Source organism: Ascidia mentula, chromosome 8 (assembly GCF_947561715.1).
Source record: "Ascidia mentula chromosome 8, kaAscMent1.1, whole genome shotgun sequence".
In the NCBI taxonomy this organism is placed as follows: domain Eukaryota; kingdom Metazoa; phylum Chordata; class Ascidiacea; order Phlebobranchia; family Ascidiidae; genus Ascidia; species Ascidia mentula.
This window is the reverse complement of record NC_138573.1, coordinates 5,667,574-5,680,809: the sequence shown is the minus strand read 5'-3', so window position 1 is coordinate 5,680,809 and position 13,236 is coordinate 5,667,574. Positions and strand designations below refer to the sequence as shown.

At 39.9% G+C, this 13,236-nt stretch overlaps 2 protein-coding genes across 2 annotated transcripts; both read right to left on the bottom strand.

The window, feature by feature from the left end:
* Nucleotides 1–172: 172 nt before the first annotated feature.
* LOC145911103 (ADAM 17-like protease) lies at nt 173–8,325 on the bottom strand. Its single transcript, XM_082998351.1, has 15 exons — nt 8,112–8,325; nt 7,847–7,987; nt 7,002–7,283; nt 6,623–6,738; nt 6,353–6,538; nt 5,774–5,968; nt 5,220–5,400; nt 4,787–4,951; nt 4,345–4,491; nt 3,676–3,808; nt 3,259–3,482; nt 2,933–3,081; nt 2,309–2,539; nt 1,802–1,973; nt 173–1,463 (listed from the first exon to the last, which is right to left on the bottom strand). The coding sequence occupies exons 1-15, from the start codon at nt 8,292–8,294 to the stop codon at nt 1,302–1,304; spliced, it is 2,667 nt and encodes an 888-aa protein (XP_082854477.1). The 5' UTR covers nt 8,295–8,325; the 3' UTR covers nt 173–1,301.
* A 451-nt stretch (nt 8,326–8,776) lies between these two features.
* LOC145911104 (protein adenylyltransferase FICD-like) lies at nt 8,777–10,319 on the bottom strand. The gene has a single exon (XM_082998353.1). The coding sequence runs from the start codon at nt 10,208–10,210 to the stop codon at nt 8,780–8,782; it is 1,431 nt and encodes a 476-aa protein (XP_082854479.1). The 5' UTR covers nt 10,211–10,319; the 3' UTR covers nt 8,777–8,779.
* Between the last annotated feature and the right edge of the window lie 2,917 nt (nt 10,320–13,236).

The window sequence follows — 13,236 nt, the reverse complement described above, 5'->3', positions numbered from 1 at the left end:
ACGAACTAAAATAATTTGCTGTCGCAGATAAATAAACAATGCCTAACCGAGGGCTAGATCCCTCTACAGCTGTTAGCAGTTTAACGATTCGTTTCGCGGAATATAAACTGACCGACTTGTACTGTCAAACATGCTTTATTTCATTAGAAAAGCAACGAAAAAAACTGCTCGAGTAATGATACGTTTACAAGTGCGACGACTGGATTTACATTTCACAAATTCAGAGAAAAATAGACAAGAAAAAAATGATGCAAAGCCAAGTTAAGAGCGATGAATGGCATGGCTTATCAGTAATATTTCAATACATATACGCAATGGCATATAAGCCCCGGCGCAAACTTTCTGCGCCACAGCTACCTAAAACAAAATAAACCTGTAGTGTTAATTGTTTGTTGCAACATTATATCACTACAGAACAAAATACGAATAAACACCAGTATGGTAAAGTAATCGAGGCGTGGATACGTCTGCGTTAGCAAATTGTGCTCTGCCTGTAAGTATTCTTTTTAATGCTTGCCGGGTATCAAAAAGTAGAGATAAAATGGAATATATGCTGTATGGTGTCAAACTACGAAGATATGCAAAATATGTGGTAAAAATACAGATGTAGCATAGTGCATTTCAATTACACGTATAAGAATATAAAACTTGAAATTAAAAGAAAAAGGTTCGTCTCGGTAATAAAAAATATTCAAGTCGGATTGTGTGGGAGTCCGTTTTGTTTCGCTTTTCACTTGAAACTTATTCATAAACACGAATATAATGAAATTGTACGATAACTTGATGCAACCGATTCTGCACAGTTCACTTGCTCTCCGTTTGGCGTTGAGAATAAATACAAAAAAAAACATTGATGGAAAACACCAAGGCAGTGGCTGAGCAGTAAAACTTTGACACCCCGTGTATCAACTGCGACGTTTGCATACTGCGACCATCACACGATGACGATTAAGTTAAAACACAGGTTTAAATAGGAAAGGCAAGATGCGTTTCAAAGACACAATGCTAATACGTGTCCCTAGACTATCGCCAACGTCATAAGAAGAAAAAAATCAAAATAAGCGGTAAAGAAGGGCCCGACCCTCCATCAGTTTGCGAGGCAGGTTTGCCATCCTTAAGCAAATATACTAAACGTTGGCATTGAGCTTACTATTCGAGCCAAAAATATACTTGGAAAAATCGACATTTTAAAGTTTCTCAATAATTCTGTAGAGTTCAAAAACTCAACAGCTCACCCAAGTTAGCATAAAGCAGTTGACGTTTGGTCGTCCGGTGGTAAACAAAACATTAGAAAAAGAAAATCACACACAGGTGTCTTTAAGAACGGGCGAAACGAGCGCCTCCTGGCGTTGAAGGTGCTTGCGCCGCAAAGAAGGGGGTTTCCCTTCGGCGTCGCCCTCGCCACCGTTTCTCAGCACTGCTATGGGAATGTCGTCCGTCGAGGAGGCCGCGATCGGTTTAACCTGGAAAAAATGTGGCTTGTTGATAAAAAATAAACTTTCGAAAGGTGTGTGCAATTGTAGGCAGGTTATTGCGCTTGGAAAGAACTTAGTGGAATCAGTCTGTTGTGTTTACGCGGAGTGTTTAAGAAAATTGAGTATTTCGCAATTTGAACTGAGCCAGCTTACGTTGTTAAAAAGTTACGCTGCGATAAAATGGCGACCCTGCACAAGCGTTTCGATTCTATACAATTTCGGACGAATCCATTTTTTTCGTTTTTGCAGCACCGCCAAATTATTTCACTATCGATGTAAACGCGAACGGTGCCAAAATTAAATTAAACTCAGCCATTAACAATTACCTCTCCTTCAAACGATTTGTCGTCAAGGGAGGTGGTTGGAGATGGACGTGACATTACTTTGGGTGGTCGATATTGCGGCTCGATGTTGATTTCTCGTGGTCTCGCCAGTTTGTTGCCGTTGCCTGCTACGACTGAGGCTGTCGCCGTGTTGTCGGCCAAGTTTTCAAGGGACCTACAAGGAAACATCAATTGTTAAGGACAGGATAGCATGTTTCCTTCTGATTCTAATATCGCAGAAACAGGCGTTAATGTGGTCCGTGCACTTTGCACCGTACAAACATCATACACAGCTATGGCAGATTTCAGACAAGTCGCATAAAACAGATACCGTAACAAATATTGATAAATCCACAAACAAAATAGAATGTTATCATTTGATTGAAACAATTTCTCTATTTGTGTGCAAAGATACGTTTAGTTCAACCATGTAATCCTTGCTTTAAATGTTCACACGTGGTGTTACGACATGCTTCTATTCGATAATAAAAATAGCATGAAACTACTAACTTCCTCATGACAAAACCCTTTTCCTGTGAGGCTCGCCATTGCTCTCTCGCGCCGAAACCGGACCGGTTTACCATGTTTCGCTGTTGAATCCGGATGCGGGGTGTGGCTGGGGCAAGACCGGTTCCAAAACCACGTGACGCGTGCTGACGTAGGAAATCGACTTCGGTGAACCACCGCTCTTCCTTCTGACGTTCTTTGATGCGCTTCTTGTCCACGAAGTTCACTAGACACCTGGTTGGATAAACAAGGGGCAGTTGCAGACTGGAAAGAATCGCCTAAGAAAGCGCATACGCAACCCCGCGTATAACACAGATACGGAAAAGATAGTGCGGATATCGCGCGCGAAAGGCTTTAACATTGTTGTATCAACGAAACGATCTCGTAAGATTTATGCAACAGACTCGCAATCATACTGTTGCAACTGCAGGAACATAGCAGCTGGTCTCCGTCGCGCAATTCTTATTCAACACAGTTCTCTAAAATATGTTTCCGTATTATGAAATTCTTTACAGCCACCAGAGCCGCACCCTCAGAAAACAGTGTGAATTTGAATCTTTTTTCTCAACCACGTAGGGAATTATCGGTATGTATGATGTCAGGCCCCTACAAAACTGCGAGACCCACCCGCAAGGAATCCAAAACAGCAGGGAGAAAACAAGGACGGTGCCCACAATGTTGTCAGCAAGAAACTCTCCTATTTTGTCGGGTGCGATGTGTTTAAAGATGTCCCAGACACGCTCAATCACATCCTGTGTCTGTTTGTTGCAAATGCCCTGAAGAAATGACATAAGAATTCCGTTAAACAATGGAGGACGTACAAACTTCCAAAAAACGTGGCGCCAGGTCAAAGTGTGCTACAAAATACACCGCGCAGGCACCTAACCGATTGCGGTTGGCTTTAACAGCATAACAAACGTCACGTCAACTGAACATAAATCCAATTCACTTACGCTCTTGCAATAGCCCAGAGTACATCTCGCGTTGTCGGGCAGCTTCATCTGTAGGCCGGTGGCCGGATCGGTGTAAGGCTTGCACAATTTGGTCATGTTTTCACCTGTGACTTTGAGGGGAGCGCAACAGCGAAGGCAGAAGTCGTTCTTGACTTGGGTGCACAGACACGGCTGCATTCCCTTTGTCTGACAGAATGGCTGGCATATGCCTGCCTTGCATCTGCCTGCGCGAAACGTGGAATAAATAGGTTTGCAGTCACTTTAGTTTGCTTCTGTAATACTTTTTTACGGATTTTTTTCAATTGGACAGCTTATTTTGCAGATTTATCAAATAATGCTTATCAATGAGTTATTAATTTTAGAGGCATTTATGTACATATGAAGATGGGTTGTGTAAGATTTTTCATAAGAACTCACCCTCATCACCGCACGTTGTGTTGTCGGGTACAGGTTCCGCTTGGGGGCAGTGGAGTTTCTTACCGTCGCAATAGGCATCCTTCCAACACAAGCCGGGAATATGGGCACGACACATCTTCGAGGGGCTCTCGACCTTAACAGAGAAACACTCGTAACTTGAGTAGGAAAAGAGATTTGTGCGCTTGGGCCCGAGCTGGGAGATATTTAAGTCCAGTATATCAGCTGCAATGTTATGAGCGGGTGAATGACAATGTTGTATTGTGTCTACTAATAACACGATAAACAAATCATTGTTTCCCAAACTTTTTTTGTTTGTGGAACGCTGAAAGGTCAAGTAAACACAGATTCCAAATGTCGTTAATTTACGATAAGCAATGTGGAGCCAATAATATGAATTGTGTATAAGCTGCAGACAGATGGCCACTGTTTCAAACCAGCTGCACTGATGAGACCTTTTAGGTCGAAACAGTGGCCATCTGTCTGCAGCTTATACACAAGTCGTTAATTTACGTTAAGCAACATCAAAATTCGCAACAACAATGTGTTGTTTACATTTGATGCGTGGTTGTCGGCAATGTAATTCGTGACGATAACACCTGGAACCGTTTCGATATTTTTTAGAACCCGGTTTCACGGAAACCAATTTGGGTAACGCCGATCAATATTAACCTGGCAGTCTTCCGTGCAGCAAGGGTAGTTCTTATTGCTGCACATGGCACCTGGCCGCAGAGTGCAGTTTGAGAAGCAACATCTGTCCGCATTCGACATTCCAGTGATGTAACCAACGTCACAAGTTTCATCGTCGTGCTCTTCCACCTGAAAACAGTAGGAGTGTCATTTTTCGTGAAAGAGAACTTGTTACAAAGCACAGGTTAAATAAATACATCAACTTAGTCACGAGTAAAAGATTTTGTCACCATTTACAATGTATTTCTATGGTTTCACATAGTGTGTCCTGTGAATTAAAAAAGGAAACCTCGGTACAATGAACACCGCTTAAGGCGCTCGTGGTATTACCCAAAACAGCAATGATTCAATACTTTTTCATAAAGAACAACCAAAAAGCAATATCCAAGGATTGAAAAAATTCAGCTACGTTAAACACACACACCTGATAGTTGCCACAGAAGGAGTTTTTGTCCTCGTGGAAACAGAGTGGAGCTTTCCCCTGTAGACAGGGAAGGATGTTATGTTTGCTGCAGTCCGAAAACTTCTTGTTGTTGGGATACTGACCACTCACGGCGGCAGGGTACATTATGTAGTTGCCGTTGTTGGCCTGCGATATAACACAAAATGATTAAACGGTATCCGAAAGTTTAATATAACCCGTACTTTTTTTTGATAGTCATATTGAGGAACTGAAAAAACAGTATTTTCAAAAAACGATACAAAAAATTGTTTGGTGAATGACTACACTGCAATAGCAGATCATATTAAAGCTTTCCTGTCCATTATTATCCAACATTTTAAACGTTAAATTCAAATCAACTTCACCTTTCGAGGCAAAATTAGTCACAAAACCTATGATTTGTCAATATTTTCACCTGGCCAGGCGTGCAAGAATCAGCAGGGTTGACGCTCCCATGACCGTCATCGTGTTCAGCCCCAAAGTTGTGACCAAGCTCGTGAGCCGTCACCAGATCAGCTTCGGTGGTGAGAATCTTCTGCCCCCAATTTACGGTTGATGTGAGGCCAGTATTGAGGTATAAGGTATTGGGAGATCGACTGCGCAGACAAAGCGACGAAGTTGTTGTTTGTTGAGTGTTTTAAACCAACGCTATGTGGTGATGTTCACGCTAATATAGGTCGTACGGCGGCGAAACACGTGGTTGTAGATTCTCCCGACATGACTATTTGCTAAGAGGTTAAAAATTTATTGTCATACAACACAGAACCCGAAATTCGCGCATTTGTTTGACGTAAAATGGGAGGCGCGATACACCCCATACCTGTTGTACAAAACAGTTCAAACATTTACCCATTACTTGGAATAGCCATGATACGTAGCAATGGTAGCACGAAAAAAGTGGATGAACATCCCACAACCACACTGACTACACCGAGAACTAAACCAGCAGTGTAACTGATACGGACTGACCTGGGTTTGTAGGGTTGTGTGCAAATTCCACCCACGTTTTCAATCTTGTCGGAACCGACATAAGCAAGACCCAGGAGCCCACTGTCGAAGTCTACGTATGTAAACAGGTGGGACAAACACTCAGACCGTTTCTTCTCGCTGAAAGCCTCCAACAAGTCCTTGGCTCCCCATATTTGGTCGATGTTGTACCTCGTTCTACACAGGAATAATGGAAAATAACTTTCACCCAACATTCGTGGTGAGGGCGGAAGCATTGGCCGGAGTCTACAACAGCTTTCCGTATGTTTGTCTAAGGCTTTTTATGTTGTATATATTCACTGCCACGTTTGTTTGGTACAAACTATTTTAAAAGCTATACAAAAGCTGTCCTGTAGCTTCAACGCAGGTACACGGTTTCGGATTTTATGTCTCTCAAGCCATAAATATAAACGGGAATATTCAAGGCAAATCTACACTCACGCTCCACAGCAAAGCAGAGACGCGTACTAGTCGTTTCGGTCACGTCTTTGGAATGCTTAACCGCGCCCCCGGAGCCTAAACGCGCGACTGTAATTGCCCAATTTCGGTAGTCGAGCTTACTGTGGAGTGTAGTTCGAATCGTTGTGAATCTTGATTTCACCGATCTGAAATCCGTATCCCTTATAATCTGTGACGCGGGTAACATCCCAGTTGGTACTCTTATAGATTCTGTTGACCCGGTCTATAAGATTGATCAGGTAGTACATTGTTTCCAGAACGCTGGAGTTGCCCATGGCACGGAAAAACCTGAGTATTTAAGATATATTGGACATCGGTTTCAAGGGTAAACTAAAAAAAGTATTGCTATCGCAGGCAGCATCAAAAGTTTACCTAAAATCAGCAACTAGTGAAATTTTGCATATCTTCTTTGTACCCACTTCGCGTCGCGCTCTGCTGTGGACAGTTTTGTCTTTCAGTTGATGGCTTTTGTCACTGGATGTATTTCTCTGTAACACAAAACTAACACTGTAAGAAGTTGATACAAATAACTTAATTTACCAATGAACTAAAGTTTCTGCCATTGGGTGCAAATAATAACATTGTACAACTACACATTTCACTTAATGTCAGTTTAATTAAATGACCAAACTACAACTTGGGACATTAAAGCTTGTCGGAGAAATCATGAACAAAAAATTGCTGAAAACACTACATTTGTTTCAACTGAAACAACACATATCTCAAACATATTCCATTATTCAACAATTACCTCATTATTTTTTCTCAAATCTTTCATGAGATTTTCAGTGTTGCAAAAGCCCCCAGGTCCATGAGGATGCAGAAGGGCATCTTTTTTAACATCGGACTCTCTGTAGACGAGCAAGTCACGGCACTCTTTACATTCAGTGGTGCCACTTGCTTTTGGTTGAGGTAGATGGCGCCAGAGTGGCTCGACAATGTATGTCTCATTTTTGGTGATAATATTCGCTGTTAGTAATCTGTCATGCATGTGTGCAGTGACTGACGACTTGGGGTCTCCCAACACCACACCCTAAAACATTACTGTGTATTAAACTGTAAATCAGTAGATTTGTTTAACAAATCTAAATACCTTGTTTCCACAGAATTGTCAGAAATATAAAAGACCCCACTATAAATTTTAATTATGCAACACAAAGTTATTTTACCACATTCAAATAAATTCAATATGCAGTCATTATAAAAAAAGGCGTTGTTTTAATGTTAAGGTGCACGACTGTACATAGATGAGTTCAACACAACATGTTACTTCTGTAATGGATTGGGGTTCTCGGGCTTGGGCCCATCTTTTACAGAAGAAATTATCCAATTCAGATGAGAAAAGTTCCAATGTATATTTATTCAAGAAACCTCTGGTAGTCTAGACATGTGTTAACCAAACGACCCCAATTCCTATTACTCAAAGCCTGAAGGCATGAGTGGGAGAATTGACTAGTCGGTGTGCCCGGGAATGAGTCATAAATGAAACAGACTGGTTAAATCTAAAGCTACTGTCACTGACTCTGGTATGACAACTTTAACTAAAACTACAGGCAGAGACACTCTGCAGTGAGTACACATCAGTGTAAATGATACCTTCATTATCGATGTCTTGTCAACATCAATTCTGTGTTGATTGTTGTTGCTTTCTACGAAGGCTTTGAACCCAGGGGCAAAAACCTCAGCCGATGGGGTGAGGGAAAGGGTGAAGGTTCTCTCAAAGGCATCAAAAGATATCTGAAAAATATTATAAATCTTTCAACTAACTTTGTACACCACTTGGTGGAAAGACAAATACACAATACATTGCATGTACATGTGCTCCATAATTTTACTCAAAAGATCAAACAGAAGAGCTTGCCTGTTGATCAAGGGTAGGAACTTCATCTTCAGCATTTACACTTCTTTTCTGACGGTGAAAATACAATTCACCTTCCTTAATGGTTTGCCATGTTGCCAGTTTTTTGTGCAGTGGATGGTTGTTATCACCATATACAAAATGTGTTAAAAACAGTGGTAGAAAAAAGGCAGCATTGCATTGCATTATATCAGTAATTTCTTCTATAGCTGCTCATTAGACATTCTATTGGAAGTTAAATAAACATAGATCATAAACCTCTAGCTAAAAACATCTTTGCAAATATTAGTCCCAACACAATAACCTGGGTCACACAAACTCTAATTATACAATTTACATCAGAAGTCGGACAAGCAAACGGTGACATTAAATATAAGTTACTACCAAGAACTAGGTCTAAATATCAAGGCTTTTGGTGATGGTACTATTTAGCACAATTTCAGAAAGCAATACTCATACATTTTCATTCTCAGTGTTTCCAATACTATATATACATATCTACAGTGTTTAAAATAAAACCTTTCTAATCTAAAAAAGACACATGTGGATGGAGACGAATAAAAACACAACTTGGAAAATTAGTAAATAAATAGTTATTCCAGACAGTAAGTGCACCTCAATGTAATTGCAATACCCATTAAACATCATATAAACCTACAAACCACATGGTGTCATGAACCATCATCCCCAGCTTCTTTGTTTTTTGGAATGAATGTGGTGGAACCACTTAGCGTTTGGTATGTATGGTTATGCTTGTGTAGGTAGGGCAGTTCGGCAGCGTTGAGGTAGTCCCCAAGTGTTTTTGAAGTACATCTGGCAATAAATCTTATAAATGGTCTTAAGTCCCCACCATTGGCTGCAGTTAATGTTTCATAGTATTCCCATCTATGCTGGAGTTCAACTGAAACCGGTGGAAACCCATTTTGCATCAAAATGAAGTTCATCAGCAACCGCGCAGTCCGCCCATTGCCGTCAACAAATGGGTGTATGTGAACCAATCGATAATGTGCGATCGCAGCATATTCCACGGGATGAAGGTCAATTACATCAGGCAAGTTTAGCCATTCTTCAAATTGCTCCATTAACATTTCAACATCATTAGGATGTGGTGGTATGTGACCACCTACAAAAACCTGGTTGGTGCGAAATTCACCTGCCACAATTGGGTCCACAAACCCCATAACCCTTTTATGTAAGCTTTTAATGTCTTCAATGGTCACTTCTCCTATGTTCATGAGCAACGTATTGTTCATGTATGACAAGGCTTCTACTATGCCAATAACTTCATTGTGCTCCATGATACTTTTCCCAGCCACCACTGTCCTGTGGTCAATGATTTGACGAATTTGTTCCAGCGTAAGTGTGTTTCCTTCAATGGCCACAGTATGGTAAATGTGTTGGTAATAAAACTCCTTCATTGCACTTCGCAACGTTGGGTGGTGGGAGGAGTATTTGTAAAGTTCACGCTTTTTCTTGTCTATGTCATTGAAAACATTCTTGTCATGCTCAAGGACCAATGGGGCAGTTCGTCTTCTGTTTGCCAAAGCTGTGGTATGATCGGGATCACAAAAAAGAGCTCGCTGGTAAAGAAGATCAGCTTGTACCACATTTTCATTCTCTAGGAATTCACCAAACTCATTAAGTGCTTCTGAATAATTGGGACTGAGAGCTAACGCATGTTTGAATAACTTTAGAGCCAGTTTTCTGTTTCCATTGTTAACCAACTCCTTTGCTTTCCTCAAACAAGCTTTCACCTCTTTCATGCTTGGTTCTGAGTCATCTTCTGAGTTTGACGTGTGAATGTCAGCAGTGTAGGTTTTAACAGAGCGCTTTTGAGAAAAAACAAGGATGCCAAAGTTCTTGCTGCCACTCAAATGATTATTACCTTTATTTCGGGACATGAGCTGTTTAGTGTTGGCTAAAGTCATCACCTCAGTAGATCTAGACTGTCCGAACTGGATGCTAATTGTTGGCATATATTTGGTAAAAAGGGTCACAGACTGTCCAATTATTGGAAAAAACAAACAAAGTGATACCAAAAAGGCACCAATCCCAACAGTGAGGATTATATACACTCGTCGATTCATGATGTTTTCCTTCATATTTATGGTTTCATAGTAAGGAGGTTTTGTGATGACCGATGTCCAAATTGTACACAGAGTGGGACATCACTGAAGAATGACAACAACCGGAATTTTGCTTAATTAAAACAACCCTGTAAAACGGAGAAAAAGGTTACATGAGAACCTAACCAATCAATGTAATTATAACTAGACCGAACAAAACAAAACATAATTAAAAAACATCCCGTAGTAAACACGCACATTGGCACATATATGAAAATTTGTTCGGCTACCTCGTATGACAACAAAGTTTTCCGCGTTTCAAGACATCGGTAGCAGGCATAAACTACCAGAACTAATGCTTGGTACAACACGAAAACTTCAGCTGAAGTAAAACAACAATTACATTTAAAACGTCATTCTGAAATCCCCGATTCATTTCTCTATTTTTTTGTGGACTATCGACAACTTTTTTCAGCCAAAGCCCTATTTTGGAGGTTTTCAAAAAATAAAACGTTTTATTTTCTTATTTTAGCCACATTTAACGACAAATAGTTGCAAATGTAAACACAAAGTTAATTTAGAGGAAATTGCATACGTTTCTCATCCTTGCAAAAATTTTATGCAAACCATTGGCAATATTTAAAAATATTTAAAAAAAAACTCGTTGGGCGCTGTAAAAAGGCCCGGAATGTTTCAACTAAAGGGGAAGAAGGAATACGTGTCAGAGACAGCATCTTACTTGCGGCAAAGAAACTCGTTGTCTGTTGCATAATCTTTTCAAGTCGGTTCTAAGAGCAAGACCGCAGTTCTATGTTGCTCATGACCCAAACAATTAGCTCCCACGACTGTTTATCAACTGCTAAAAAACATATCGCGTAGTTTTGTTGTTATAGGAACCGCATCGCAGTTCGAGTGGGAGCGCAACCACTCGAATAAATCGTGCCAAGTTGTCGCCTTTGCATCACGTTTAAGTTTTAGGCAACATGTAATCGAAATGGATTGAAATTTCTTTCCAAAATTAGATCAATATAGACATAAACCAATAAAGACAACTCGTACTTTTATAACCTCGTGTGAATCTACGTCATGTTCAATATATCGGGATAACCTGCTCCTGACAGCAGAAAAAAACGACATTTGCATGAACAGTTGTAGGGGAAAGCTTGTCTAGTTTGGTGTATATTTTGCATTTTTGTTACAACAAACCATTCTATGTTTTACAGAAGGAATTGCATGTGTTATGTTGCCGATTCAGACGCACTTTTAGATTGCAAATGTGTTGATGTTACATGCGATTGAAATATTTTTAGAAATTGCGCCAACCAACATCACATGCTGGGGACAAGTTAGCGTGCAACGTTTTAGAGTTTGCGCAGCATTAAAATGTCACACATTCTTTGTTTTTTTGGTTGCAAAAATGTTAAAAATCGGTCAGCAGAAGTCCGTTTAGTTTTGGCACAAAAAAAAACAAAAAATAACTTTGATCTTTCCAGCGATATGGCCTCGGCAGTTTGTAAAGATAAGTTGGGCCTTTGAATGAAATAAGTGAACCTCTCGACCAGCTCTTAGGTTTTCGATCCAACTTTGGAACAGTTTTGAATTATGTCAGCTACAGAGTTTAAACGGTAAAAATTTTCCTTTTTCTTTCTGACGTTTAGGCAATCCATAACATACCATCTACTACCACAACAAAACTGCGAGAGAATTCTTTCTCCTTTTGAGTATTTTTTACTATTTTACTCATGGCCACCTCCGCAAAAGTTATTACCAACCTGTAGTTAAGGCAGTCTGCTAAGTTATAACTTTGATGGAAAGTTTTCTTTACGTTCAATGATATCATGTCAACGATTGTTACTAGTTGTCACCTTGCGCCAACTTCGACACATTGCAGTGCCAACACAGCCGACGCAAGAGAAAACGCCTATCTTGCTAATAAAATGGAACACCTGCAATCTTTTTACACACGCTACACTATGCAATACACCAACCCTATTTTATACTTTTCACTTCTGTAAGTTTATAATGCTAATGATATGGAGGATGTATTAAAATCCCAACACAGCGATCTTTAGACAGCTCAGATGGATTTATTAAGAGAAAAATATATTTCGCCTAAAACGGCATCATCAGTTTCTACATTAACCAAAACTGCCAAAAAGGAAAAACAGAAAGGAAAGAGTCAAGAGAGATCGCTGTGTTGGGATTTTAATACATTATTATTGATACGGTGTGCGATCGACAGCCTGCCAGGAGCCTTTGGTTTTTTGATCCAGTTTTTATTTATTAATCACATTGGATATGGAGGATGTTCTTACATCTCCAAAAATTATTAAAGGTATAAATATTAAACATGCAAAAGCCAATAACTTGTATTGATTACAGTAATTATGATTTTTATAGGATAAGGGGGACTAACATTTGATGTTGTTGAGCAAGTTTAGCGATGGTACAGTAGTTTGTGTGACGTAATATAATGAGGGTATGCCAACTAACCTGCTGTGCCAACCATGCATGCTTCCCTAACGAAGCGGAAGCTATGGTCTTGTTTTCCTGTTTATATTTTCTGCCAGAATTTCGTTTGTATGAAGAATATTAAAACCAGTTTATCCACGTTAGCTCTTCGCCAGAAGGCAATGTCAAAAAGAACCTAATGTCTAGGGTTCTTTCTAGGTTCCCTAATGTTGCGTGGTGACACACTAATAAAATTAACTTGCATTCTAGATACCATTGCAAAGTGATGGCAATTTGCCTCAACTGTGTCTGAAACACAAACATAATGAATGTTACTGACAAAATCGGCCGGGGATTACGCCTTATCAGATAGGCTACATAGGCGGTTGGCTATATAGATAAAAAAACGTTCGCGTAGTCTACTCCTCACACGTAACAGAAATTTCCAGTTGGCGACGCTTCTTTAACCAAAAGATTTTTGTGTAAAGTTCAACACTAACTAAGTGAAGAAGGAATGTTTTTTAGTATTTTTAGTATATTAGTTTTATTAGTACATTTTTTTTTAGCAAATAAAGTTGTGGGTAGCATAAAATATTGAAAAACAAGTTTTT

Bases quoted from the DNA above. Each gene is read 5' to 3' on its own strand.
- LOC145911103 (XM_082998351.1), bottom strand. From the start codon at position 8,294: ATGCAATGCAATGCTGCCTTTTTTCTACCACTGTTTTTAACACATTTT. The intron at 4,492-4,786 runs GTGTGTGTGTTT...TACTGTTTTCAG, and splicing joins CCTTCTGTGGCAACTATCAG to GTGGAAGAGCACGACGATGA. The intron at 3,082-3,258 runs GTAAGTGAATTG...TCATTTCTTCAG, and splicing joins CTCTGGGCTATTGCAAGAGC to GGCATTTGCAACAAACAGAC.
- LOC145911104 (XM_082998353.1), bottom strand. From the start codon at position 10,210: ATGAAGGAAAACATCATGAATCGACGAGTGTATATAATCCTCACTGTT.